Raw genomic sequence first — 25,351 nt, forward strand, 5'->3', positions numbered from 1 at the left:
GGCATACCATTTGCAATAGTAGACGACCCAAGGTATTGCAAATAAGCGATGTCCAGTCTTTTTTAGTAGCCATTTGGTCACAAACACTGGCCAAAGTTAGCGTTCGTATTTGTTTGTGTGTGAAAAATGCAAAAAACGCCAATTTTGGCCAGTGTTTGTGACTAAGTGGCTACTAAAAAAGACTGGACATACCCCATTTGCAATACCTTTGGTTGTCTACTATTGCAAATGGTATGCCATCATAGGGGTAATTTTCATTCTTGGGCTACCATAGGGTCATAAAGGCAACGTAAGCAATCTGGCGAATTTTAATGTGAAAAAAATTAAACACAAGCATTAAATTGGACGCTGTAATTTTTGAAAACACCATAAAACCTGTACATGAGGGGTACTGTTGTACTCAGGAGACTTCGCTGAACACAAATATTTGTGTTTCAAAACAGTAAAAAGTATTGCAGCAATAATATCGTCCCTGTAAGTGCTGTTTGTGCGTGAAAAATGCAAAAAACGTCACTTTTACTGGCGATATCATGGTTGTAATACATTTTACTGTTTTGAAACACTAATATTTGTGTTCAGCGAAGTCTCCCGAGTAAAACAGTACCCCCCATGTACAGGTTTTATGGTGTCTTGGAAAGTTATAGGGTTAAATATAGTGCTAGCAAATTAAATTCCCTATACTTTCGGCATGGGTGGTCAGGCAGGTCCCGCTAATTGTAATTAATTAGGATACCTAATTATGTAAAATTATTACATAAATATATGTGTAGAATTAATATATGTATATATATACATATGTGTATATATACGTATATATATATATATATTTTTTAATATTTTTATTTATATATAGGTATATATATAGTGATATATACGTATATATTTATGTATATAGATATATATATTATTTCGTTCTACGTGTATTTTGATATAAATATATATATATTAATATCACAATACAGTTAGAACGAAATAAAACACATCTATATATTTTTTAATATTTTATTTTTAATTATTTATTTTATTTTATTTTTTTACGTATTTACATATTTATTTTTTTATATTATTTATAAATATATATATAACAATAATTATATATATATTTAATCAGTATCAGTCTACATGTAATTTGATATTAATATATATATATATATATATTAATATTTAAATACACGTCGTGTATGTGTAAATGTGTGTGTATGTGTATATATATATATATATACTTAGATCATATATATATAATATATATGATCTAAGTATATTTTATTTGTAACTGTCATTTTTTTTATTTCTTTTTTTAACTAATATTTTATTTTTATTACAGGACAGGGGGCAGAGACAGTGTCAGCCAGTGATTTCACATCACTGGCTGACACACAGGATCAGTGATCACAGTGACTGCCTGTCACTGTTATCACCTCCTGCAGATTGGGTAATTGACCACAGGGGGGAGTGCCTGGGTGGTACAAGCACTCCCCCCTTCCAATCTGCAGGGGGATCACTGTGCCAGTTACATGTGTCAGCCAATAGGCTGACACATGTAACACTGATCGCAGTGACAGGCTGTCACTGCGATCAGAGAGCTCTGAGATCGCAGTGACAGCCTGTCACTGCGATCTCAGACCTAGCAGATCGCGGTCACTGACCCCAGGGGGACTGCCTGGGGGGCCAGGTAAGTCCCCCGACCGCGATCTGCAGAAGGGGAAAGCCGCCGGCCGCATGTGTCAGCCGATTTGAAATCGGCTGACACATGCTGAATACTGGTCGCAGTGACAGCCTGTCACTGCGATCAGAGACTGCAGATCGCGGTCACCGGCCACAGGGGGGGTTGCCTGGGGGGGCAGGCATCCCCCCCGACCGCGATCTGCAGCGGGCGATTAGCGCCGGCCACGTGGGCGGCCATTATGGCGAGGACGTACTATTACGCCCGCCGGCGTTTAGAGCCGGTTCCTGCAGGGCGTAATAGTACGTCCTCCGGATTTAAGGGGTTAAAGCTGAGCTGCACATGGTGTTTTTTTCCCTCTATGTGCTTAAGGGACCCAACCCTCACTTTTAAAAGACTTTAAAAGTATAGCTGCCACTGGTGGGGGTGTGTAGCAAAAGCACATGGAGGAAAAAAATAATAAAAAAAAAACATAGCATAAAGAAAATTATTTTTTAGGAATATAAGTGCACTTACCGTTTCTTCACCACGTCCTGGGTGCGGTTGTTCCCTCCAACAGCATTCACCGCTGCCACAATCTTCCTCCACCGATTGTCCTTCTTTGCTCTTGAAGTCTTTTTGGCTGCTCCCCCAAACATACATTGGTAGTACTGGAAAGCTTGTTTACAAGTACTGTATTCTCCTCTGCACGAAAGCTATCAGCATATTTATTCTTCCTCCCAGGAACTGCTCCTTTTAAAATCCTTGGCTGTCTCTGCTTCTTTATGCTTCTCCCACTTGCTTCTCCTTCCTCCTGGCCAGAGTGGCCAATGCCCCCTCCACTGTATCCACATCCATCTCTAAGTTAATTGAGGAGCTGGAGGAGGACATGACCACTTCTGGCAAGGTCCCTATCAAAGTGCTTAAAATAGCTGATAGGGTGGTGGGCTGGCTGAGATCCAAAATGGCTGAATGGCTGGCCTATAGAAAATCTGGATAGATTTTGCTTTGAAGGACTGCCTTGAGTTGATACTTGTTTTTTTTTTTACAGTTTTGTCTGGCAGTATGTAAAAGCCTATTTAATTGGCTCCTACTTTCCCACTCTTTTCCCACTCTTATAAAATGATACTGTGTTTCCAGTACCACCTGTCAGGGAAGCATGATGATTCATGAGCCCAAGAAACTAAGCAAAAGCAATGCATTTGCAATGTTATTCGACATGCGAATGACAATAGTAAGTGGTGTTCGGTAGTTTACTGATAATGCCAATAAATTTTCATGCGATTGGCAGCGTTCGCACATTTGACGGTTCGGGAGTTAGTTCGGGAGTTCTAGGCGTAAATTAAACGACATACAGCATTCAATACCATGCTGGTAGATCAATGTACAACATTTGAAACGAATGGTTATACTGAGTTCGGTTGAAGCTATTCGGTATTTAGGGATTAGGGAATATAGTTTTATGTATTTAATTCATTTGGTTCAATTAAATCGCACCGAATGAACGAATGAGTTTAACTGAAACGAAAATATTAACGAATATCATACGAAAACGAATGGAAGAATTGACGAATTTCGGTTCTGACTAAACTAATTTCTTTTTCGTACGAATAAATTTGTACGAAACAAAAATTTCTGAAGTGCCCAAGTCTAATGAGTAGTTTGGTTCGTTTTAGAGGTTTGTAGAGAAAGTATATAGTGATCATGATTTTTAGCGATATCCAATATTTTTAAGGTGGTCTCAAACAAACATAAAATGCTATATAAAATTTGTGGGAATATCGAATAGTCGTGTACAGTAAATCAGAGAGGGCTCAGAATATCGAACCATCGATCGGTAACCTGGATGAAGTAGGGGGTCTGTTTTATTAAATACGCGGTAATATGCTTTTAATGGGATAGGACGTTAGGAAAGGTGTGTGATTGGGATAAGTGGTTGTGGCTGTATTTACCGTATCCTGGGACCGACCTGGCTCCTAAGCTTGAGCCGCGCGTGGCTGGATCACTCCTGCCTCCACACAAGCCGCATGCGGCTTGATCTCCTCTTCTGACTTAGCCGCGTGCACAGTTATCGGTCACGTGGCCTGCCTGGCACTAGGAGCACGGCTCGAGTCATGAGCTCGCTCTTAAAGGGGCAGTGGGAGCCAAAAGTTGATTCAGGCTCCCATTGGCCCACATCATTCCAGCACCCCCCACACACGAACGTTTTGGGGGCGTAGGCATGATGTGGGCCAATCACTGGTGTAACAGTAGTGTACATTAAAAAAAACTAGAAATTTGACTGTGAAATAATAGCAGTCAGTTTCCTTCACACGTGTGCGTTTCAGGGCCTGCCAGGGCACAGTGTCACACCAGTGCAACTCATATCTGGTGTAACAGTAGTGTACATTTTAAAAAAAAAATACAGGGGGCTTGTTGTCACCTTTCGGGGACCCTTGGTGTTGTACGTGGCTGGGTGGAGGCAGAGACCTTCAATGACATCAGTGAGGACAAGGAACGGGACATGGCTAGCTTGGTATCCAACCTTGTGCAAATTGGGAGTTTGCGGTTGTGCAAATGGACTGTTTGCGGTTGTTTGCGGTGCGTTAAACGGGGAGTTTGGTCTGTCACTGTGAAGCGGGCGTAACCCTTACACTACCTGATCGATACAACATCATACCTGATGTTTTAAAGCACGTTATTCCAAACAATTTAGGAATGTTAGGTGATTTATGCCCTTTATGGATTAAAACCAGACTCTGCATCAACTATGTAATTTTCCATGGAAGTTTTGCCATGGATCCCCCTCCGGCATGCCACAGTCCAGGTGTTAGTCCCCTTGAAACAACTTTTCCATCACTATTGTGGCCAGAAAGAGTCCCTGTGGGTTTTAAAATTCGCTTGCCTATTGAAGTCTATGGCGGTTCGCCCGTTCGCGAACATTTGCGGAAGTTCGCGTTCGCCGTTTGTGAACCAAAAATTTTATGTTCGCGACATCACTAACTATCACCTGTATGCCAATGACAAGCAGATAAACAGTCATGGGAAACATAATGTATTCTCTGGTTTTACATACCAGGACATAAATAACAATCTGTTCGTTAGCAAGTCTTAAAATTAGGTAAATATAACCTCAGATGAACAACAACACATGACATATTGCACAATGTCATAATTTATTTAACAAAAATAAAGCCAAAATGGAGAAGCCTTGTGTGAAAACCTAAGTACATCTTATAAATCAGAAGCTTGTAGAACCACCTTGTGAGGATATTTATGGGGTAAAAAATATTAAAATAATATTTTATAACATTATCATAATTTATTTAATATTTTTTTTTTTATTAATATCAAAAATGTATATTTTGGCACTGTTTCCCCTTGATTGATTTAAAGCGAAGAGTTACCCACTATTTTAACTCTTATAGACATTAATCACAACTAATTATAAACATAGAAACATTTAAATACATAAAGGGAATCAACACAGTAAAGGAGGATACTATATTTAAAAGAAGGAAAACTGCCACATCAAGAGGACATAGTCTTAAATTAGAGGGGCAAAGGTTTAAAAATAATATCAGGAAGTATTATTTTACTGAGAGGGTTGTGGATGCATGGAATAGCCTTCCAGCTGAAGTGGTAGAGGTTAACACAGTGATGGAGTTTAAGCATACGTGGGATAGGCATAAGGCTATCCTAGACTTAAGATAAGGCCAGGGACTAATTAGAAGTATTTTGAAATATTGGGCAGACTATATAGGCTGAATGGTTCTTATCTGCCATCACATTCTATGTTTCTATGTTTCTAAAATCTAATTTATTGTGACAAATATTTAATAATAATACGTAACATGCGCGACAATAATCAGTGAATAATTAGGTATAACAATAGTATAAAATATGGCAACAATTATGGCACAATAATCACAATAAAGATAAATTCTAAATCACTTAAGGATGATGACATTCTTAGTCTGCATAAAAACCATCCACCATCCACCAGTAGAATCAGGATACTGAGTATTAGTACACATTTTCAAAACATGAATAATCAAATCGCTTATTAGCAACAATATCCAGCAACATAAAGTTATATCAATTTTTAAAGGAGTTACATGCAAAATTATAAAGAATTCCTCTAGAATTGAATTGACAATTATTTTTAACAGAGATGCAGATTTCAGAAATGTTATAGTAGTTCTTTAGAATTCCTTTACACCGAATGTAACACAGAGCTAGCAGCTTAAAGTCATAAAAACTAAATATTGACAGGCAGAATCACACAGAGAATCATGCAGCTCAAAGTAGTAAAATCTAGATGCTGACAGTTTACTAGAATCAATACAGCTGTAACGGAGCTCCCTGTACCCCGGTTGGGTACCTCTGCCGACGGATGTTTCTAGTGCTTCTCGAGGCCCCCAAGCGCTCCACCAGACACCATCAACACTGCAGACCCCACGAACCGCAGCAGCTTGGTTGCGGTCTCGCCGTCTCCTACTCACCCTGGACTTACGACAAGGCTCCAGGTTCAAGTGGGTGAACCTCTCTTCCTCAGAGAGTCAAGCAGGAATAGCTCTTACAAGAGCTCAGGAAATCCAAGGGAGTATAGTGATTATAGCAATCCCTTGTAGTGATATAGCCATTCCCTACAATAATATACAGAACTCAGATTTGAGGGTGAAGAAGTCTGAGGTTTAATGGAGGCACACTGCCTTTTATGCAGGTTTCCCAACAAGGGTGATGCGCAGGTGGACCTTGTTGGGCACGGGGACACAAAGTGTACAAACCAATGAAAACAATGTGACAATGCATGACACTCCCATATACAGTACACAATCCCTCCCCTCTGCCTGTGATTTAATTAAGGCAGATAATGCATTAACTTAATTATCCCCAGGCAGAAAAAAAACAAATTTTTACAAAGTCCAATAAGTACCCCCAAAATACAACTTATCCCCATAATCCCCTGATAGCCCTGATCTGGAAGAACAACATATTTAAAAATCACCCAGATCGGTTTAGCGGTTGAAAAGTTAGTTGGAAGTCTCTTTTTGACCAACCGCACGCATGGCTTCATGCCTAAAACAGTTCTAGAGAATTAGGCTGTGCGGCCGGTCTATTTCAACAGTTGAAGTAATGTTCAAATAGAAGAATGGAGCCTTTCTTGCACAGAGTCAGTGAGTGTATCTGGTTCGGTAGATGAAATCTACCAAACGACGCTCCGTTCGTGCAATTCCAGTTGAACCTAACTGGAAGTGGAAGTCCCAGCGGTGTTAGTGCCATCTAGTGTCCGATTTTAGTTCCATGTGCTCGACCACAAAACACCGCTGGACGCGTTCGACTAAACAAGATGGCCGCCGCCACGTGTTCGACTATACGAACAGCGACCACCCAGCCTTTTGTCAACTAAGCTGCGGTTAACCACAGTTTCTGGAAGGTTAACAGGCTGCACACTCCACTTGCGGGTGGTCCGCTGTTCAACAGTTTGTTCGGTAAACGAACACCATAAGCCTAATCCATTCGGTAAGCCCCATATACTGCACCATTGCAGGGAAAAAGGCACGAACCGTGTTTTTAGCCCAAAGTTCACCACAGGGCAAACAGGTCCCTCCAGAATCCAGTGGCAAGGTCACTTTCGCCATAACAGCAAATGAAATCACTCACTGCTGGCTACAATTCTTGCAGATTAAGCACTTAAACATTGCAAATCAAAATATACGATGTTTCTCACAGAAATAATCAACTTAACTATTTTCTTCCATCCAGTCACCATAAGAACCATTTTAACTAATTGCTGCAGATAATTAACTTTTTCTTGATATGTTAAAGATAAGTCAATATATCTGGATAATAGCTTGATATGCTAAACTTGGCAATTTACCAGCGATTTTATATATATATATATATATATGATTACTTTTGGTCCCAGCTGCAGTCTGAGATTTTTTTAATTATATATATATAATTCCCTCAGCTAAATTTGATTTCAACATTTTTAGATCTAAGTTTTATTCAGGTATATTTCTGGTTTTAGTAAAAATGTATTAATTGAAATAAAATTATACCAGAATATTTATCAGCTTTCCTTGGTAGAAAATTATTTAGGCTGGAAGATATAATCCCATGAATGGTGAATGCAAGAATGTTTAGAGATAGAGAATTTGAGTAGAAATATAGAATAGTTCTGTTCTGCCTAGCAAAGAGATTTGTCAAAGTCCCAGAATTCAGTTGGAAAGAGTGGTATTCCTTTGTCTGGTCTGATGATGTTTTGATGATCTCCTGAATTTTGCATCTCACCTTTTGGATCCCTTCGATCTTTTTTTTTTCTAACAGTGTCGTGTTCTCATTTTTAAAGAATTCCTTATCTTGAATTTCTGTATGTCACCAATTTAAAGTGACCAATGTTATGGTGGGTGTACCTTCTTCTAATGATTGTCTTATAGACATTCATCGGTTGATGGCGTCGTTGTATCGCAATTAATTTCCATTGCGAATTCCAACTACCTTTGTCTAAGGGGTTAGTTGATTTTCATGATGCAAATTACATCAAAATGTTTTATCTTTATAGGCAATCAATCAAGAATGATTGTCATACTTCAAGGGATAGTGGTCCTTTTTGGTAGACTACCAGTCTCATTTTCATGCCATAAAGTATCTTTTTGACACATCTGGACTTTGGTTCAATTAACTCTTACAATGGGGTCTTGTAGAAGACTCATTTAATTTTAAAAGTAAAATTAATTACTGGTAGAGATTATCTCTTCTTGATTATTCTAACCTGTCTGGTTTTCTCAGTTACACTGTCCCATTGTATAGGCTAAGTGTCTGTACTATTAATATGTCACAACATATGATATTTACATGTCTTTTACCCACATTCAGCTAATATTAGTTTTCATAATAATGACATGTATTCATTAGATTCTATCTATGAATATATTCAAATTATTAATGTAGGTACTATTTGTATAGAATTAAACATAATTATATGGTTAGCATATGTATATATATATATGTCAGAGGTGTCAGAGGTATTGTGGAAATGAAATAAAAAAATAAGAACTGTAAAGTCACTACTTTACAGATGTGTATCAATTTTGATACAGAGTATAAAAAACAAATGCACAGACCCTTTTTTTCTCTTTCTTACTCAATTCACTGCCTGACCAAAGTGATTGGAATGCGGCTAATCTAAACAATGATCAGAGATAAGGAATATCTTACACTTAGAACTAAGTGTTAGAAACCAAAGTATATATATATAGGCTTGGCTTTCAATTTTCAATTCAATAGGTATAGAGCCTTCAGTGTCCCTTTTAAGAGACAAAGAAGCAGCGGTGAATGATTGACTTTACTTCTATATTCTACTCTGCAACATGATTGACATTTGGCACACAGGGTTGCTAAATAAAAAAGCATGCACCAACTGTCTTTTCCTCCTTTTCTTAGATTGCATGGGGGCTCTTAGTTAAGGGACAATGGTTCTTGTGCAATCCTCCTTGGGCTTTTGGGACATAGCTCTTACCTAAATATTTAGATACATTTAAATATAAAATGCTTAAATAGATCTAATGCACACATTAATATATGTTTTTCTCTTGCTTGTGAAAGAATTCTGGTATTTGTGCTTTCTTGGTAGGTCGGTAATATGGGATAAAAATAATACAACAGCATTTGGATTTCTAGAAATAGCCCATGCATTGGCACGGTAAGCAATTTGCATATTTCGATTATTACATTAAAATAGTAAGAACTGTATTTTAATAAACTTGCAAAGACATTTTTTGATATCTGGAAGTTAAAGGACATTGTGAACTTTTCCAATAAGTAATACATTGCAATCTAGTGATGGGGATTGCAAACTTTTTGAGAATTTTGCAAACTTTACTATATGGCCTATATGCGGATTAATTCATCCCTGAATTAATTTGTAATATTTAAAGCATCGACAACTGGGGAAGAATTACTAGTAACTTGCATCTATATGCATTACATACAACATGTGTTTGTTGTTATGAAACCTATGTTTTATACTGTTACAGTTACTTTAAAAGAGAAATATAGATAACTATAATCTTCACCTATTGTTCTCATAAGTCAAGCCTGTTTTGTAAAAATTGCCGTATTTATCGGCGTATAACACGCACTTTTTTCCCCTGAAAATAGGGGGAAAATCGTGAGTGTGTGTTATACGCCGATATCCCATAATTACTTACCTGTCCTGAAGCGTGGGCCGGCTTCACAGCTTGCACCGCGGTACAGGAACTTTAATTTCATGTTCCGGTTTCCGGCGGGACTGAAAGGAAGTGTGCACAATAGTGCACACTTCCTTTCAGTCCCGCCGGAAACCGGAACATGAAATTAAAGTTCCTGTACCGCGGTGCAAGCTGTGAAGCCGGCCCACGCTTCAGGACAGGTAAGTAATTATGGGAGGGGAAGTACACTATGGGAGGGGAGGGGGGGGGGGAAGTACACTATGGGAGGGGGGGGGGAAGTACACTATGGGAGGGGAGGGGGGGGGAAGTACACTATGGGAGGGGAGGGGGGGGAAGTACACTATGGGAGGGGAGGGGGGGGAAGTACACTATGGGAGGGGAGGGGGAGGAAGTACACTATGGGAGGGGAGGGGGGGGAGAAGTACACTATTGGAGGGGAGGGGAAGTACACTATGGGAGGGGAGGGGGGGAAGTACACTATGGGAGGGGAGGGGGGGAAGTACACTATGGGAGGGGAGGGGGGGAAGTACACTATGGGAGGGGGAAGTACACTATGGGAGGGGGGGAGAATACTATGGGAGGGGAGGGGGAGAATACTATGGGAGGGGAGGGGGGGAGAATGCTATGGGAGGGGAGGGGGGAGAATACTATGGGAGGGGGGAGAATACTATGGGAGGGGAGGGGGGAGAATACTATGGGAGGGGAGGGGGGAGAATACTATGGGAGGGGAGGGGGGAGAATACTATGGGAGGGGAGGGGGGGAGAATACTATGGGAGGGGAGGGGGGGGAGAATACTATGGGAGGGGAGGGGGGAGAATACTATGGGAGGGGAGGGGGGGAGAATACTATGGGAGGGGAGGGGGAGAATACTATGGGAGGGGAGGGGGGAGAATACTATGGGAGGGGAGGGGGGGAGAATGCTATGGGAGGGGAGGGGGGGAGAATACTATGGGAGGGGGGGAATACTATGGAAAGGGGGGAATACTATGGGATGAGGGGGGGACACTATGGGATGAGGGGGGAACACTATGGGATGAGGGGGGGGAATACTATGGGAGGGGGGGAAATTTCCTGGAATTTCTTTCTAAAAATGAGGTGCGTGTTATACGCCGGTGCGTGTTATACGCCGATAAATACGGTAATTATTTTTCTTGGTTTATCTATTGTACAGCCCCATGTAATATTTTGGCTCTATATAAATCATATTAACTGTAATTTTTATATATATATAAAGTGGGATGTAATATATAATTATAAATAAATATATATATTACAAATGTGTGCTAACAATTTTATATATCTAGCGATGTAATAGAATACTGCCTCAATCTTGGTGTTCCAAATATGCCTCTATATACACTGCGTGCAGAATTATTAGGCAAATGAGTATTTTGACCACATCATCCTCTTTATGCATGTTGTTTTACTCCAAGCTGTATAGGCTCGAAAGCCTACTACCAATTAAGCATATTAGGTGATGTGCATCTCTGTAATGAGAAGGGGTGTGGTCTAATGACATCAACACCCTATATCAGGTGTGCATAATTATTAGGCAACCTCCTTTCCTTTGGCAAAATGGGTCAAAAGAAGGACTTGACAGGCTCAGAAAAGTTAAAAATAGTGAGATATCTTGCAGAGGGATGCAGCACTCTTAAAATTGCAAAGCTTCTGAAGCGTGATCATCGAACAATCAAGCGTTTCATTCAAAATAGTCAACAGGGTCGCAAGAAGCGTGTGGAGAAACCAAGACGCAAAATAACTGCCCATGAACTGAGAAAAGCCAAGCGTGCAGCTGCCAAGATGCCACTTGCCACCAGTTTGGCCATATTTCAGAGCTGCAACATCACTGGAGTGCCCGAAAGCACAAGGTGTGCAATACTCAGAGACATGGCCAAGGTAAGAAAGGCTGAAAGACGACCACCTGTCACGACTAGTAATGTGGTCCAGCACGCAGAAACTATGTAAACATATACATAAGTAAGAAAAAGGAAAATAATAGGATAGAGCGTAAACCGGACCTTAGAATGGCCGGACTAATACGCTAGAGACAGAGAATGGTCAAAGGGAAAGCCGAGGTCAAGGAAGCCAGAAAATACTCAATACCGATTAAACAAGCCAAGTCAGGGAAACCAGAGATCAGAATAACCAGGGAAACGCCAAGGATCAGGATACCAGGAAATCAGAAACACAGAATTAGCACTTTCAGGAAACCAGGAAACTGAAACCACGACATGGCAAAGTAATGGGGAAAGCTAGGGGTTTAAATACCCCTCTCTAGGCTATGATTGGTCAGAGGGCGACCTCTGACCCCAAAACGTGCGTGTGCGTTGACGTCGTGACGTCACGCACACGTTAGTATAATTTTCGGGGGCGGAGCTACTCTTAGGCGCGACCACGTGGTCGGCGCCATGTTTGATTCGGGCGTGATGCCCGGAAGAACGGAAGGAGCGGTTCCCGGCTCGCCGACGAGCAGGTAAGCTTGTGTTGTCGGCGTGGCCGTGCCGGTCGGCACGGCCGTGAGGCTCGGCGGGCCGGTAACCGCAACAGTACCCCCCACTCGAAGACCGCGCACCGGGCGGGAAGGACCCGGCTTAAGAGGAAAGCGGTTGTGAAATGACCGGATAAGACGGGGCGCATGGACCCGGTCAGCAGGAACCCAACAACGTTCCTCGGGACCATAACCCTTCCAGTCAACGAGATAGGACAAGACACCTCTGGATAATTTGGAGTCCATGATAGAATGGACTTCGTATTCTTCTTGATCACCCACCACCAAGGGCGGAGGAGGAGTGGCTAACCTGGTGTAGCGATTGCAAGTAAGGGGCTTGAGCAGAGACACATGGAAAGTATTTGCAATTCTCATATGAGCCGGAAGTGCCAAAGAATAGGTCACTGGATTAATACATTGGGTAACTCGAAAGGGACCTATGTACCGAGGGGCAAATTTCATGGACGGGACCTTAAGCTTGATATGTTTTGTGGAGAGCCACACCCTGTCACCTGGAAGATATACAGGATTAGTGCCCCGTTTTTTGTCAGCTTGGGCCTTTGCTCGTAATGAAGCTTTCTGCAGAGCTGAATGGACGGAATCCCAGGTGTCATGAATTGATTCCAAACGGGTGTTCAAGGCAGGAATTTCCGTGTCTGAGAATTCAGAAGGAAAAACAGCGGGGTGATAACCCTGATTTACAAAGAATGGACTGTGATTAGAAGATTCATGAGTGGCGTTGTTCCTGGCGAACTCAGCCATGGGTAAGAGTTCATACCAGTTAGATTGATTGGCATTTATAAAGCAACGTAAATAGGCTTCTAGAGACTGATTCGCCCTCTCTGCTGCTCCATTAGTTTGAGGGTGATATGCCGACGAAAAGGAGAGTTCAATGCCTAATTGCTTACAAAAGGAACGCCAAAACCTAGAAACAAACTGGGTACCTCTGTCAGATACTATGCTTTTAGGTACACCGTGCAACCGAAAGATCTCTCTCAAGAATATTTGAACTAGATCTTGAGCAGATGGTAATTTTTTAAGGGGGACAAAATGTGCCATCTTTGTGAACCTATCGATAACCATAAGGACTGTATTAAACCCGTTTGAACTGGGTAGATCCACAATGAAATCCATGGCTAAGTGGGTCCAAGGAGCATTGGGTATGGGCAGTGGTTGTAAGAGTCCAGGAGGCGATCTAGGAGGAACTTTAGAAACGGCACATATTTGACATGCCCAAACATATGCTTTGATATCATTTCTAAGAGCAGGCCACCAAAACCTCCGGGAGATGGCAGAGAGGGTTTTGTGAACTCCAGGATGGCCTGCTGTGAGGTTGTCATGGAACAAATCTAGTACCTTCTTTCTAAACTGAGGTGAAACATACAGTTTGTCCGGAGGTTTTCCCACAGGTGCCTGAGTTTGATCCCCTATTATGGCACAGAAGAGTGGAGAAGACACTTCGGTAACTGTAGTGGCAATGAGGCATTCAGGAGGTATAATAGGATATATCACCTGTTCCGGAGCTTCATCTGTCTCAAACTGCCTAGAAAGTGCATCTGCCTTGGTGTTTTTAGTACCAGGCCTGTACGTAATTATGAAATTGAATCGGGAGAGGAACAATGACCATCTAGCCTGACGAGAGGACAGTCTCTTAGCGTCCCCGATATAAGCCAAATTCTTATGATCCGTAAAGATCAAAAGTGGCTCTTTGGAATCTTCTAAGAGATGCCTCCATTCCTTAAGGGCAAGTACAATGGCCAAAAGTTCCCTATTCCCTATGTCATAATTCTTCTCTGCAGGTGTGAGTTTGCGAGAGTAAAATCCACAAGGATGTAAAGGTGTATCAGGACTTTCTCTTTGAGACAGAATGGCTCCAACTCCTGTCTCTGATGCATCCACCTCTAGGATAAATGGTTTGGTTGGATCAGGATGGGTCAGGACAGGTGCTGAGGAAAATAAAGATTTTAACAATTCAAATGCCTCTCTTGCTTCTTTGGGCCAAGATGTACAATTTGCTCCTTTTTTGGTTAAATTGGTTATAGGGGAAATCACGGAGGAAAAACCCTTTATGAATTTGCGGTAGTAATTCGCAAAACCTATAAAGCGTTGAGTGGCTTTAAGGCCCTTGGGTAATGGCCACTGTAAGACTGCCTCCAGTTTACGGGGATCCATCTGGAAACCAGACGGAGATATAACGTATCCAAGGAATTGTATCTCCGTTTGGTCAAACTGGCATTTTTCCAGTTTACAGTAAAGGCCGTTCTGTAACAGGGTTTTCAGTACAATTCTCACATGTTCGTGATGTGTCTCTAGGTCTGGGGAATAGATGAGAATGTCGTCCAAGTACACTAGAACGAACATGTGAAGGTACTCTCTTAGGACATCGTTAATAAAATCCTGGAATACCGCTGGAGCGTTACATAATCCAAACGGCATAACCAGGTATTCGGAATGTCCCATTCTGGTGTTAAATGCGGTCATCCATTCGTGACCGTCCTTAATCCTGACTAGATTGTATGCGCTTCGGAGATCGAGCTTGGTAAAGACTCAAGCTCCCCTCAATCTGTCAAACAGCTCTGATATAAGGGGAATAGGGTAGGCATTTTTTATGGTAATCCTATTCAAACCCCTATAATCAATACAAGGGCGTAGGTCTCCTTCTTTTTTAGAGACAAAGAAGAATCCAGCCCCGGCTGGTGAGGAGGACCTACGGATATGACCCTTTCTGAGAGCATCTTTAATATATTCCTCCAAACAAAGATTTTCCTGGGGGGACAAGGCATAGACTCCTCCCTTGGGAGGCATAGTCCCTGGTAATAAGTTTATGGTGCAGTCATAAGGTCTATGAAGAGGTAACCCTTCTGACTGGACCTTGTTAAATACCTCTTTCAAATCCATATACTGCGGTGGAATTTGTGTGGTCAAGGGAGGTGCAACAGGAACATTAATGGTACCAATAGGTTGTGGGATTTGCTTAAAGCAAACACCTTTGCATCTCTCACCCCAACTCACAATCTCTCCTTCAATCCAATCCAAACGTGGATTGTGTTTCAGGAGCCAAGGGAAACCGAGTATTATCGGAACTGTAGGTGAAGATATGATTTGAAAGGTCATTTCTTCAGAGTGGAGAATACCCACTGAAACAGTGATTGGCAGAGTTTCGTGTGTGATGAAAGGCTGGGTAAGAGGCCTTCCATCAATGGCCTCGACTGCTATCGGTTTCTCTTTATGTCTTAAGGGCAGGAGATGTTTTGCAGAGAATTCTTTGTCTAGGAAATTCTCCGCTGCCCCAGAGTCAATCATAGCCTCACACTGAACAGTAGTGTTCTTGAAAGATAAGGTTACTTTGACAAGGAAACGGTTCTTAGTCAATTTAGGAGACATATACATCACACCTAAGGTCGGTCCCCGTACGTGCCTTAGGTGTGCAAGTTTTCCGGCCGAACCGGGCATGACGATCTTAGATGTCCCTTCTTGCCACAATACATACATAACCCCTCGTTACGTCTGTGTTGTCTCTCTGCCTCAGTGAGTTTAGCGCTACCCAATTGCATGGGTTCAGGTTCTGGAAGAGGCGTTTGGCTACTCACCACTGGGTTAGAGAAACGAGGGGCTATGGACAAATTAGAACGTCTGTTACGTTGTTTGTTTTTCTCTCTCTCTCTGAGCCGGTTATCAATGTCTATCATGTATGCAATAAACTCATTAAGATTAACCGGAAGGTCTCTAGCTGCAGTCTCATCTTGTATACTCTCAGCTAGACCCTCAGAGAAAGCAGCCACCAGACCACTATTGGTCCAATCAACCTCAGATGCCAATGTCCTGAACTCTATTGCATAATCGGCTACAGAACGACTGCCTTGCTTGATTCTCATAAGGGCTTTGGCAGCATTCTTCTCCCTGCCTTTAGGTTCAAACATAGCCTTAAAGGCCGTAAGAAAAGTATTGTGATCACGGGCTACTGCGTCACCACTTTCCCATAAGGGGTTAGCCCAGGTCAAAGCTTTTCCAGTTAATTGGTTCATCAGATAGCCTATTTTTGATCTATCTGTTGGGAATGAACCTGGGGAGGCCTCAAAGTGGTATTCAATTTGGTTTAAAAAACCTCTGAATTCCTTAGAATCACCTCCATAGCGAGGGGGCGGTGACAAGGTTATGGACGGTGGTTTATGTGGTACGGGAACCACTACAGGTGGCGGAACCACAGGTGGTACCGGAGGGACCTCTAAATAGGCAGTCCTCTGGAGCAAGATCTGAAATGCCTGGGCAAATTGGTCTAACCTGTGGTCCATATCCTCCACCCTACTCTCACATGCGATCATATGCTTGCATAGTTCTGCAGGATCCATGGCCATGTCGTAATGTCACGACTAGTAATGTGGTCCAGCACGCAGAAACTATGTAAACATATACATAAGTAAGAAAAAGGAAAATAATAGGATAGAGCGTAAACCGGACCTTAGAATGGCCGGACTAATACGCTAGAGACAGAGAATGGTCAAAGGGAAAGCCGAGGTCAAGGAAGCCAGAAAATACTCAATACCGATTAAACAAGCCAAGTCAGGGAAACCAGAGATCAGAATAACCAGGGAAACGCCAAGGATCAGGATACCAGGAAATCAGAAACACAGAATTAGCACTTTCAGGAAACCAGGAAACTGAAACCACGACATGGCAAAGTAATGGGGAAAGCTAGGGGTTTAAATACCCCTCTCTAGGCTATGATTGGTCAGAGGGCGACCTCTGACCCCAAAACGTGCGTGTGCGTTGACGTCGTGACGTCACGCACACGTTAGTATAATTTTCGGGGGCGGAGCTACTCTTAGGCGCGACCACGTGGTCGGCGCCATGTTTGATTCGGGCGTGATGCCCGGAAGAACGGAAGGAGCGGTTCCCGGCTCGCCGACGAGCAGGTAAGCTCGTGTTGTCGGCGTGGCCGTGCCGGTCGGGCACGGCCGTGAGGCTCGGCGGGCCGGTAACCGCAACACCACCACTGAACAAGACACACAAGCTGAAACGTCAAGACTGGGCCAAGAAATATCTCAAGACTGATTTTTCTAAGGTTTTATGGACTGATGAAATGAGAGTGAGTCTTGATGGGCCAGATGGATGGATTGGTAAAGGGCAGAGAGCTCCAGTCCGACTCAGACGCCAGCAAGGTGGAGGTGGAGTACTGGTTTGGGCTGGTATCATCAAAGATGAGCTTGTGGGGCCTTTTCGTGTTGAGGATGGAGTCAAGCTCAACTCCCAGTTTCTGGAAGACACCTTCTTCAAGCAGTGGTACAGGAAGAAGTCTGCATCCTTCAAGAAAAACATGATTTTCATGCAGGACAATGCTCCATCACACGCGTCCAAGTACTCCACAGCGTGGCTGGCAAGAAAGGGTATAAAAGAAGAAAATCTAATGACATGGCCTCCTTGTTCACCTGATCTGAACCCCATTGAGAACCTGTGGTCCATCATCAAATGTGAGATTTACAAGGAGGGAAAACAGTACACCTCTCTGAACAGTGTCTGGGAGGCTGTGGTTGCTGCTGCACGCAATGTTGATGGTGAACAGATCAAAACACTGACAGAATCCATGGATGGCAGGCTTTTGAGTGTCCTTGCAAAGAAAGGTGGCTATATTGGTCACTGATTTGTTTTTGTTATGTTTTTGAATGTCAGAAATGTATATTTGTGAATGTTGAGATGTTATATTGGTTTCACTGGTAAAAATAAATAATTGAAATGGGTATATATTTGTTTTTTGTTAAGTTGCCTAATAATTATGCACAGTAATAGTCACCTGCACACACAGATATCCCCCTAAAATAGCTATAACTAAAAACAAACTAAAAATTACTTCCAAAAATATTCAGCTTTGATATTAATGAGTTTTTTGGGTTCATTGAGAACATGGTTGTTGTTCAATAATAAAATTAATCCTCAAAAATACAACTTGCCTAATAATTCTGCACTCCCTGTACCCTAGATCTGTGGTGCCCTCTAGGTAGATCCCCACATGCTGCAGAACTACAACTCCCATCATGCTTTGCATGCCTTTAGAATGACAATGCATCATGGAAACTGTAGTTTTAAAAAAATCTGGAGATCTACCTTTTGGGCACCCCTGCACTAGATGCATATCTAATATTATACATATTTATTATGTATATATTCTATGTAGATGTGAGCATCATGGGCATCCTGGGTTACTGTGACAGATTCTGTCCTCATCAAAGAGGAAACCTCAGGACCGCACTTTACAACTTTCTCTCTAGGGTTACGCCACTGTGAGCACTGTAGTACCACCATCCCCATAATGTTATATCTATATGGACTGCAGAAAATAATGTGGTTGGACTTATATTAAGCATCTAATGAAAGGCTACATCAGCATTTCCCTATCTCTTGTTTTTCAAAATAATAATTTAGAAATTGAAACGTTTTATTCTGTGCTATGTGTTACTTGGCTATTTTCACGGATACAAAAAAAATGCATACATAACTTCAGAAATAAAATAACTTTCAGTCTGTGTGATTTAACCACTATTTTCAATATTTTTGAAGGAATTACACTTTACAAGAAATGCCTCTGCCAATGAGTGATATATCACAGGCATATCGAATAAGTCCAGAAAAAACAGAAGAGGCTGTACAGCTGGTTGGTATAAATAGATTCTATTCTTTATACTGTTGAAGGTGATGCTGAATTTTTTTTTTTGAAATTTCCTATTTGTATAAAAATATTTAGTGGAAGGCAATATGCAATATACAGCAATATAGCATGGATCGAAACATACTGTGGGAAAAGTTATTTTAATCATACTTGGAGACATAAAACATTTACATTGCAATTCCCAACTACAACAAAAAAATGTTGCTATGAAAGAAAGAAAACTTATATGGAAGCAGCAATTAGATGGTGGATAGAAAGTACCGTAAGCACACTAGGCAGAAGAAAGGGGGGGAGGAAAGGTTTATATATGATGGGTCAAATTAGGTAAATTAAATTGAAAATGTGTAGACACTCACATACATTGTACACAACTTTGAGTTCTGATGTTTTGGGTAGTACCTCTACCCAGAATGGGGTCATTAAGTGAATACCACAAAAGTCCAGTGAGGATCGACTTCTTAAAGTTAAGTGGCCTACTATGCAGATGTTAATTTGGGAAGATGCACTAACATATCAAAATACTAAAAACATGAATTAAAGGGTCATGTGAGATTGCAGGAAGGTATAATGAGATGGAAAGAGGGGGATAGTTGAAACTGATTAAGAAAACAGCTGGGAAAAAAGTCCAAATATCATTAAACCGTAAAGCCCCTAAAAGATAAATCCTAACTGAAACTAAAATGAGCAGCGATAGGATGGGTGACACTGGATGTCCTCATGCCTAACAACCCAATGACTTGGAAGTCCCTCTAGTGGCTGTCTGGAAGTCCCTCTAGTGGCTGTCCACTAGAGGTGGAGTTAACCCTCAAAGGTAATTATTGCAGTTTATTAGAAAACTGCAATAATTGCATTTGCAGGGCTAAGGGATCTGGGACACAGCACCCAGACCACTTCAAGGAGCTGAAGTGGTCTGGGTACCCATAGTGTCAAAGTAACAAGTGTCATCTCAAAAGTTGGTGGAAACATTGAAACATCTGCTTAGAGTGTAACCAGGTGGACAATAAACTGAACTGATTTAATCTGGTTACTGTATTGAATACCCTGCAAATGGATGATGTGTCCACCTGTAGAACCTACTTGAAATTTGGAGTTTAGGCAAAGGGTTAGATCTGGCGACTGAATGGAATGACTTGAAATGTGCCAAAAATGGTTTATGCTACAAAGATGCAAATAGGAGCCACACTCAATCCCAGCGAGCACTCTGTGCACTGGAACAAGACCAGCATTCCCACAACAGTAATGCAACAGAAAGAAAATCTTCAGGCACTCAGGGTGTTCAAGCCGCAGGCAGGTTTAATTGTACAAAAAAGAACAGCAACGTTTCGACCTGCCAAGTGGTCTTTGTCACGCTTGACAAAGATCTCTTGGCAGGTCGGAATGTTGCTGAACAATGGATTATGTGTGAAAATGTACTACTGCCTTACTGTTAGCAATAGCTTTGTGGACAACTAAATCTAACTACCTCTCTACTCATAACACTTGTTTAAATAACCATCATTCAGGGACTAGGTCCCTATTGGCGTGTTACATAGTTACATAGTTACATAGTTACATAGTTAGATAGCTGAAAAGAGACTTGCGTCCATCAAGTTCAGCCTTCCTCACACCTGTTTTTTGCTGTTGATCCAAAAGGCAAAAAAAAAAAAAAAAAAAAAAACCCAGTTTGAAGCACAATTTTGCAACAAGCTAGGACAAAAAATTCCTTCTTGACCCCAGAATGGCAGTCAGATTTATCCTTGAATCAAGCAGTTATTACCCTACATTGAAAGATTATATCCTTGAATATTCTGTCTTTGCAAGTATGCATCTAGTAGCTGTTTGAACATCTGTATGGACTCTGATAAAACCACTTCTTCAGGCAGAGAATTCCACATTCTGATTGTTCTTACAGTAAAAAAACCTTTCCTTTGCCTTAGACGAAATCTTCTTTCTTCCAGTCTAAACGCATGGCCTCGTGTCCTATGTAAAGTCCGGTTTGTGAATAGATTTCCACACAATGGTTTGTATTGGCCCCGAATATATTTGTATAATGTTATCATATCCCCTCTCAGGCGACGTTTTTCTAAACTAAATAGGTTTAAATTTGTTAACCTTTCTTCATAGCTGATATGTTCCATTCCTTTTATTAATTTTGTAGCCCGCCTCTGCACTTTTTCTAGTGCCATGATATCCTTCTTTAGAACAGGTGACCAAAATTGCACAGCATATTCAATATGTGGTCTTACCAGTGATTTATAGAGAGGCAAAATGATATTCTCGTCCCGAGAATGAATGCCCTTTTTCATGCATGACAATACCTTACTGGCCTTGGCCACTGCTGATTGACATTGCACATTGTTGCATAGTTTGTTGTCTATAACAATTCCCAAGTCCTTTTCGTGTGTTGTTATCCCTAATTCACTTCCATTAAGGGTATACGTTGCTTGTGTATTCTTTACGCCGAAGTGCATAACTTTGCATTTTTCAACATTAAATTTCATCTGCCATTTGAGTGCCCAGTCCTCCAGTCTATCTAAATCCTTCTGCAGCAAAGTAATATCTTGCTCACATTGTATTATTTTACAAAGTTTTGTGTCATCTGCAAACACTGAAACATGACTTTCAATGCTGTCTTCAAGATCATTTATAAAAATGTTAAATAGAAGGGGTCCCAGAACAGACCCCTGAGGGACACCACTTGCCACCTCTGTCCAGCTTGAAAATTTACCATTAACGACAACTCTTTGTATTCTGTTTTTAAGCCAATGTTCTACCCAAGAACAAGCATTTTCATCGAGACCGATTTCCTTGAGTTTGAACACTAATCTTTTGTGTGGAACTGTATCAAATGCCTTGGCAAAATCCAAATAGATCACATCCACTGCAACACCCTGATCTATACTTCTACTTACTTCTTCGTAGAACGCAATCAAGTTAGTTTGACATGACCTGTGCTTCATAAAACCCTGCTGATTTTTGCTGATAACCATATTCTTCTCAAGGAATTCTTGAATATTATCCCTTAATAACCTTTCAAATATTTTACCAGCCACAGAAGTTAAGCTCACAGGTCTATAATTTCCAGGCAAGGATTTTGAACCCTTTTTGAATATAGGAACCACATCTGCCTTCCTCCAATCCTCCGGAACACTTCCTGAAAGAAAAGAATCTTGAAAGATTAAAAACAGAGGTTCACTTATTTCTACACTGGTGTTAAAGCACCAGTCAATCACTGGAGATATTCATGCTCCAAAACAGGTCCGTACATTGCAGCATTTTGTATACAGGAGTAGTGATGTACCGAACTGTCCGCCGGCGAACAGTTCCCGGCGAACTTAGCGTGTTCGCGTTCGCCGCGGCGGGCGGACACATGCGCAGTTCAATCCGCCCCCTATTCGTCATCATTGGGCAAACTTTGACCCTGTGCCTCTCGGTCAGCAGGCACATTCCAGCCAATCAGCAGCACTCCCTCCCTTCCACACCCTCCAACCTCCCTCCCAGCATCCATTTTCGATTCATTCTGAAGCTGCATGCTTAGTGAGAGGAGGGAAAGTTTAGCTGCTGGTGATTAGATAGGGAAATTGATAGCTAGGCTAGGGTATTCAGTGTCCACTACAATCCAGAAGGACTCATCTGATCTCTTTTTAGGGCTATAACATCAGGCTGCTTTTTTTTTTTTTTTCCTGTGTAATGTAATTGCAGGTGCCTGCCTGCCAGCTTCTGTGTGAGGTTCACATTGGATACTGTGCCTACTTGCCCAGTGCCACCACTCATATCTGTTTTTACAATAGGTTAAGCTTTACATTTAAAAGAAATAATTTTTTTTCACTGTAATAGAAGAGCAGTTGCCTGCCTGCCAGCTTCTGTGTCAGGTTGGATGCCTTGCCCATTTGCACAGTCAGTGCCACCACTCATATCTGTTTTAACAATAGGTTAAGCTTTACATTTAAAAGAAATAATTTTTTTTCACTGTAATAGAAGAGCAGTTGCCTGCCTGCCAGCTTCTGTGTCAGGTTGGATGCCTTGCCCATTTGCACAGTCAGTGCCACCACTCATATCTGTTTTAACAATAGATTAAGCTTTACATTTAAAAGAAATATTTTTTTTTCACTGTAATAGAAGAGCAGTTGCCTGCCTGCCAGCTTCTGTGTCAGGTTGGATGCCTTGCCCATTTGCACAGTCAGTGCCACCACTCATATCTGTTTTAACAATAGGTTAAGCTTTACATTTAAAAGAAATATTTTTTTTTCACTGTAATAGAAGAGCAGTTGCCTGCCTGCCAGCTTCTGTGTCAGGTTGGATGCCTTGCCCATTTGCACAGTCAGTGCCACCACTCATATCTGTTTTAACAATAGGTTAAGCTTTACATTTAAAAGAAATATATTTTTTTCACTGTAATAGAAGAGCAGTTGCCTGCCTGCCAGCTTCTGTGTCAGGTTGGATGCCTTGCCCATTTGCACAGTCAGTGCCACCACTCATATCTGTTTTAACAATAGGTTAAGCTTTACATTTAAAAGAAATAATTTTTTTTCACTGTAATAGAAGAGCAGTTAGTTGTCTGCAAGCGTCTGGGTGTCAGGCCTACTTCAGCATGTGCTCTGCAGACCTGTGCCAGCGTGCTTTGACAGTTGCCAATCATATCTGGTGTCTCTTTAGCGTGCTTTTACAAAGAAAAAAGGTTTCCAGTGTAAGCTAATAGCAGCCAGTCAGTGTCCTTCAAGCGGCTCTGTCAGGCCTTCCTTCAGCGTGTGCCCTGCACAACCCTGCCAGCGTACTTTGACAGTTGCCAATCATATCTGGTGTCTCTATAGCGTGCTTTTACAAAGAAAAAAGGTTTCTAGTGTAAGCTAACAGCAGCCAGTCAGTGTCCTTCAAGCGGCTCTGTCAGTCCTTCCTTCAGCGTGTGCTCTGCAGACCTGTGCCAGCGTGCTTTGACAGTTGCCAATCATATCTGGTGTCTCTATAGCGTGCATTTACAAAGAAAAAAGGTTTCTAGTGTAAGCTAATAGCAGCCAGTCAGTGTCCTTCAAGCGGCTCTGTCAGTCCTTCCTTCAGCGTGTGCTCTCCAGAACTGTTCCAGTGCACATTGCCAATCATATCTGGTGTCTCTATAGCGTGCTTTTAAAACCAAATTTTTTTTTTTCACTGTTATAGATTGAATAGCAGTTACTTGTCTTCAAGCGGGTGTGTCAGGCCTACAGTGTGTGCTCTGCAGAACTGTTCAAGTGCACATTGCCAATCATATCTGGTGTCTCTATAGCGTAATTTTACAAAGAAAATTAGTTTTTCACTGTTATAGATTGAATAGCAGTTACTTGTCTTCAAGCGGGTGTGTCAGGCCTACAGTGTGTGCTCTGCAGAACTGTTACAGTTCACATTGCCAATCATATCTGGTCTCACAGTAGCTTGCACGCATAGTACCACTAATCCCCAAAAAAATGACAGGCAGAGGCAGGCCACCCCGCAGGGGCCGTCGTGGTCGTGGTGCTGTGATTCCCTTTTGCCCTAGAATAATGCCCAGTTTTCAGAAGCCACGTACCCTGAACTTGAAAAGTTCTGAGGACATAGTTGACTGGCTAACACAGGACACCCAATCTTGTACAGCCTCCGCTCGGAACCTTGACGCACCATCCTCCTCCAGCTTAGCTTCAGGCACCTCTCAAGATACCACTCACCCGCCTGCCGCCACCACCAAAACTAGCACCACAGCCGCTTTACTTGGTATGTCAGAGGAGTTATTCACACACCCGTTTGAAGAAATGAGTGATGCGCAACCATTATTGCTAGAGGATGTAGATAACAGGGATATGTCTCAGGCAGGCAGCATTAAACACATGGAGGTACGGTGTGATGATGATGATGTTGTACCCGCTGCTGCTTCCTTTTCTGAGTTGTCAGATACAAGCGAAGCGGTTGATGAGGACGATGCGTCCATGGATGTCACGTGGGTGCCCGCTCAGCAAGAAGAAGAACAGGGCGAAAGTTCAGATGGGGAGACAGAGAGGAGGAGGAGACGAGTTGGAAGCAGGGGGGGGTCGTCGCAAGGAGCTAGTGGCACAGTCAGACAGCATGCATTGGCACCCGGGGTCAGCCCGACAGCACGCCAATCAACGCATGCTGTGTCCACCACCAGAATGCCGTCATTGCAGAGCTCAGCAGTGTGGCATTTTTTTTGTGTGTCTGCCTCGGACAACAGCGATGTCATTTGCAACCTGTGCCAAAGGAAACTGAGTCGTGGGAGGTCCAACACCCACCTAGGTACAACTGCTTTGCGTAGGCACATGATCTCACATCGCAAACGCCTATGGGATCAACACATGAGTACAAGCAGCACGCCTACTCTAAGTCGCCATCCTCCTCCTGGTCCAGCATCTTCAGCCAC

At 42.1% G+C, this 25,351-nt stretch overlaps 1 protein-coding gene across 1 annotated transcript in view; it reads left to right on the forward strand.

Moving 5' to 3' along the window:
- The window catches only part of LOC134578491 (capping protein, Arp2/3 and myosin-I linker protein 2-like), a 65,510-nt gene that overhangs the window by 16,589 nt on the left and 23,570 nt on the right, over positions 1-25,351 (forward strand). Inside the window, exons 4-5 of the mRNA XM_063437484.1 lie at positions 9,264-9,332; positions 18,882-18,975. Of these exons, the coding sequence (XP_063293554.1) occupies positions 9,264-9,332; positions 18,882-18,975 (163 nt within the window). The remainder of the gene's footprint in view (positions 1-9,263; positions 9,333-18,881; positions 18,976-25,351) is intronic.

Source organism: Pelobates fuscus, chromosome 12, assembly GCF_036172605.1.
Source record: "Pelobates fuscus isolate aPelFus1 chromosome 12, aPelFus1.pri, whole genome shotgun sequence".
Lineage (NCBI taxonomy): Eukaryota > Metazoa > Chordata > Amphibia > Anura > Pelobatidae > Pelobates > Pelobates fuscus.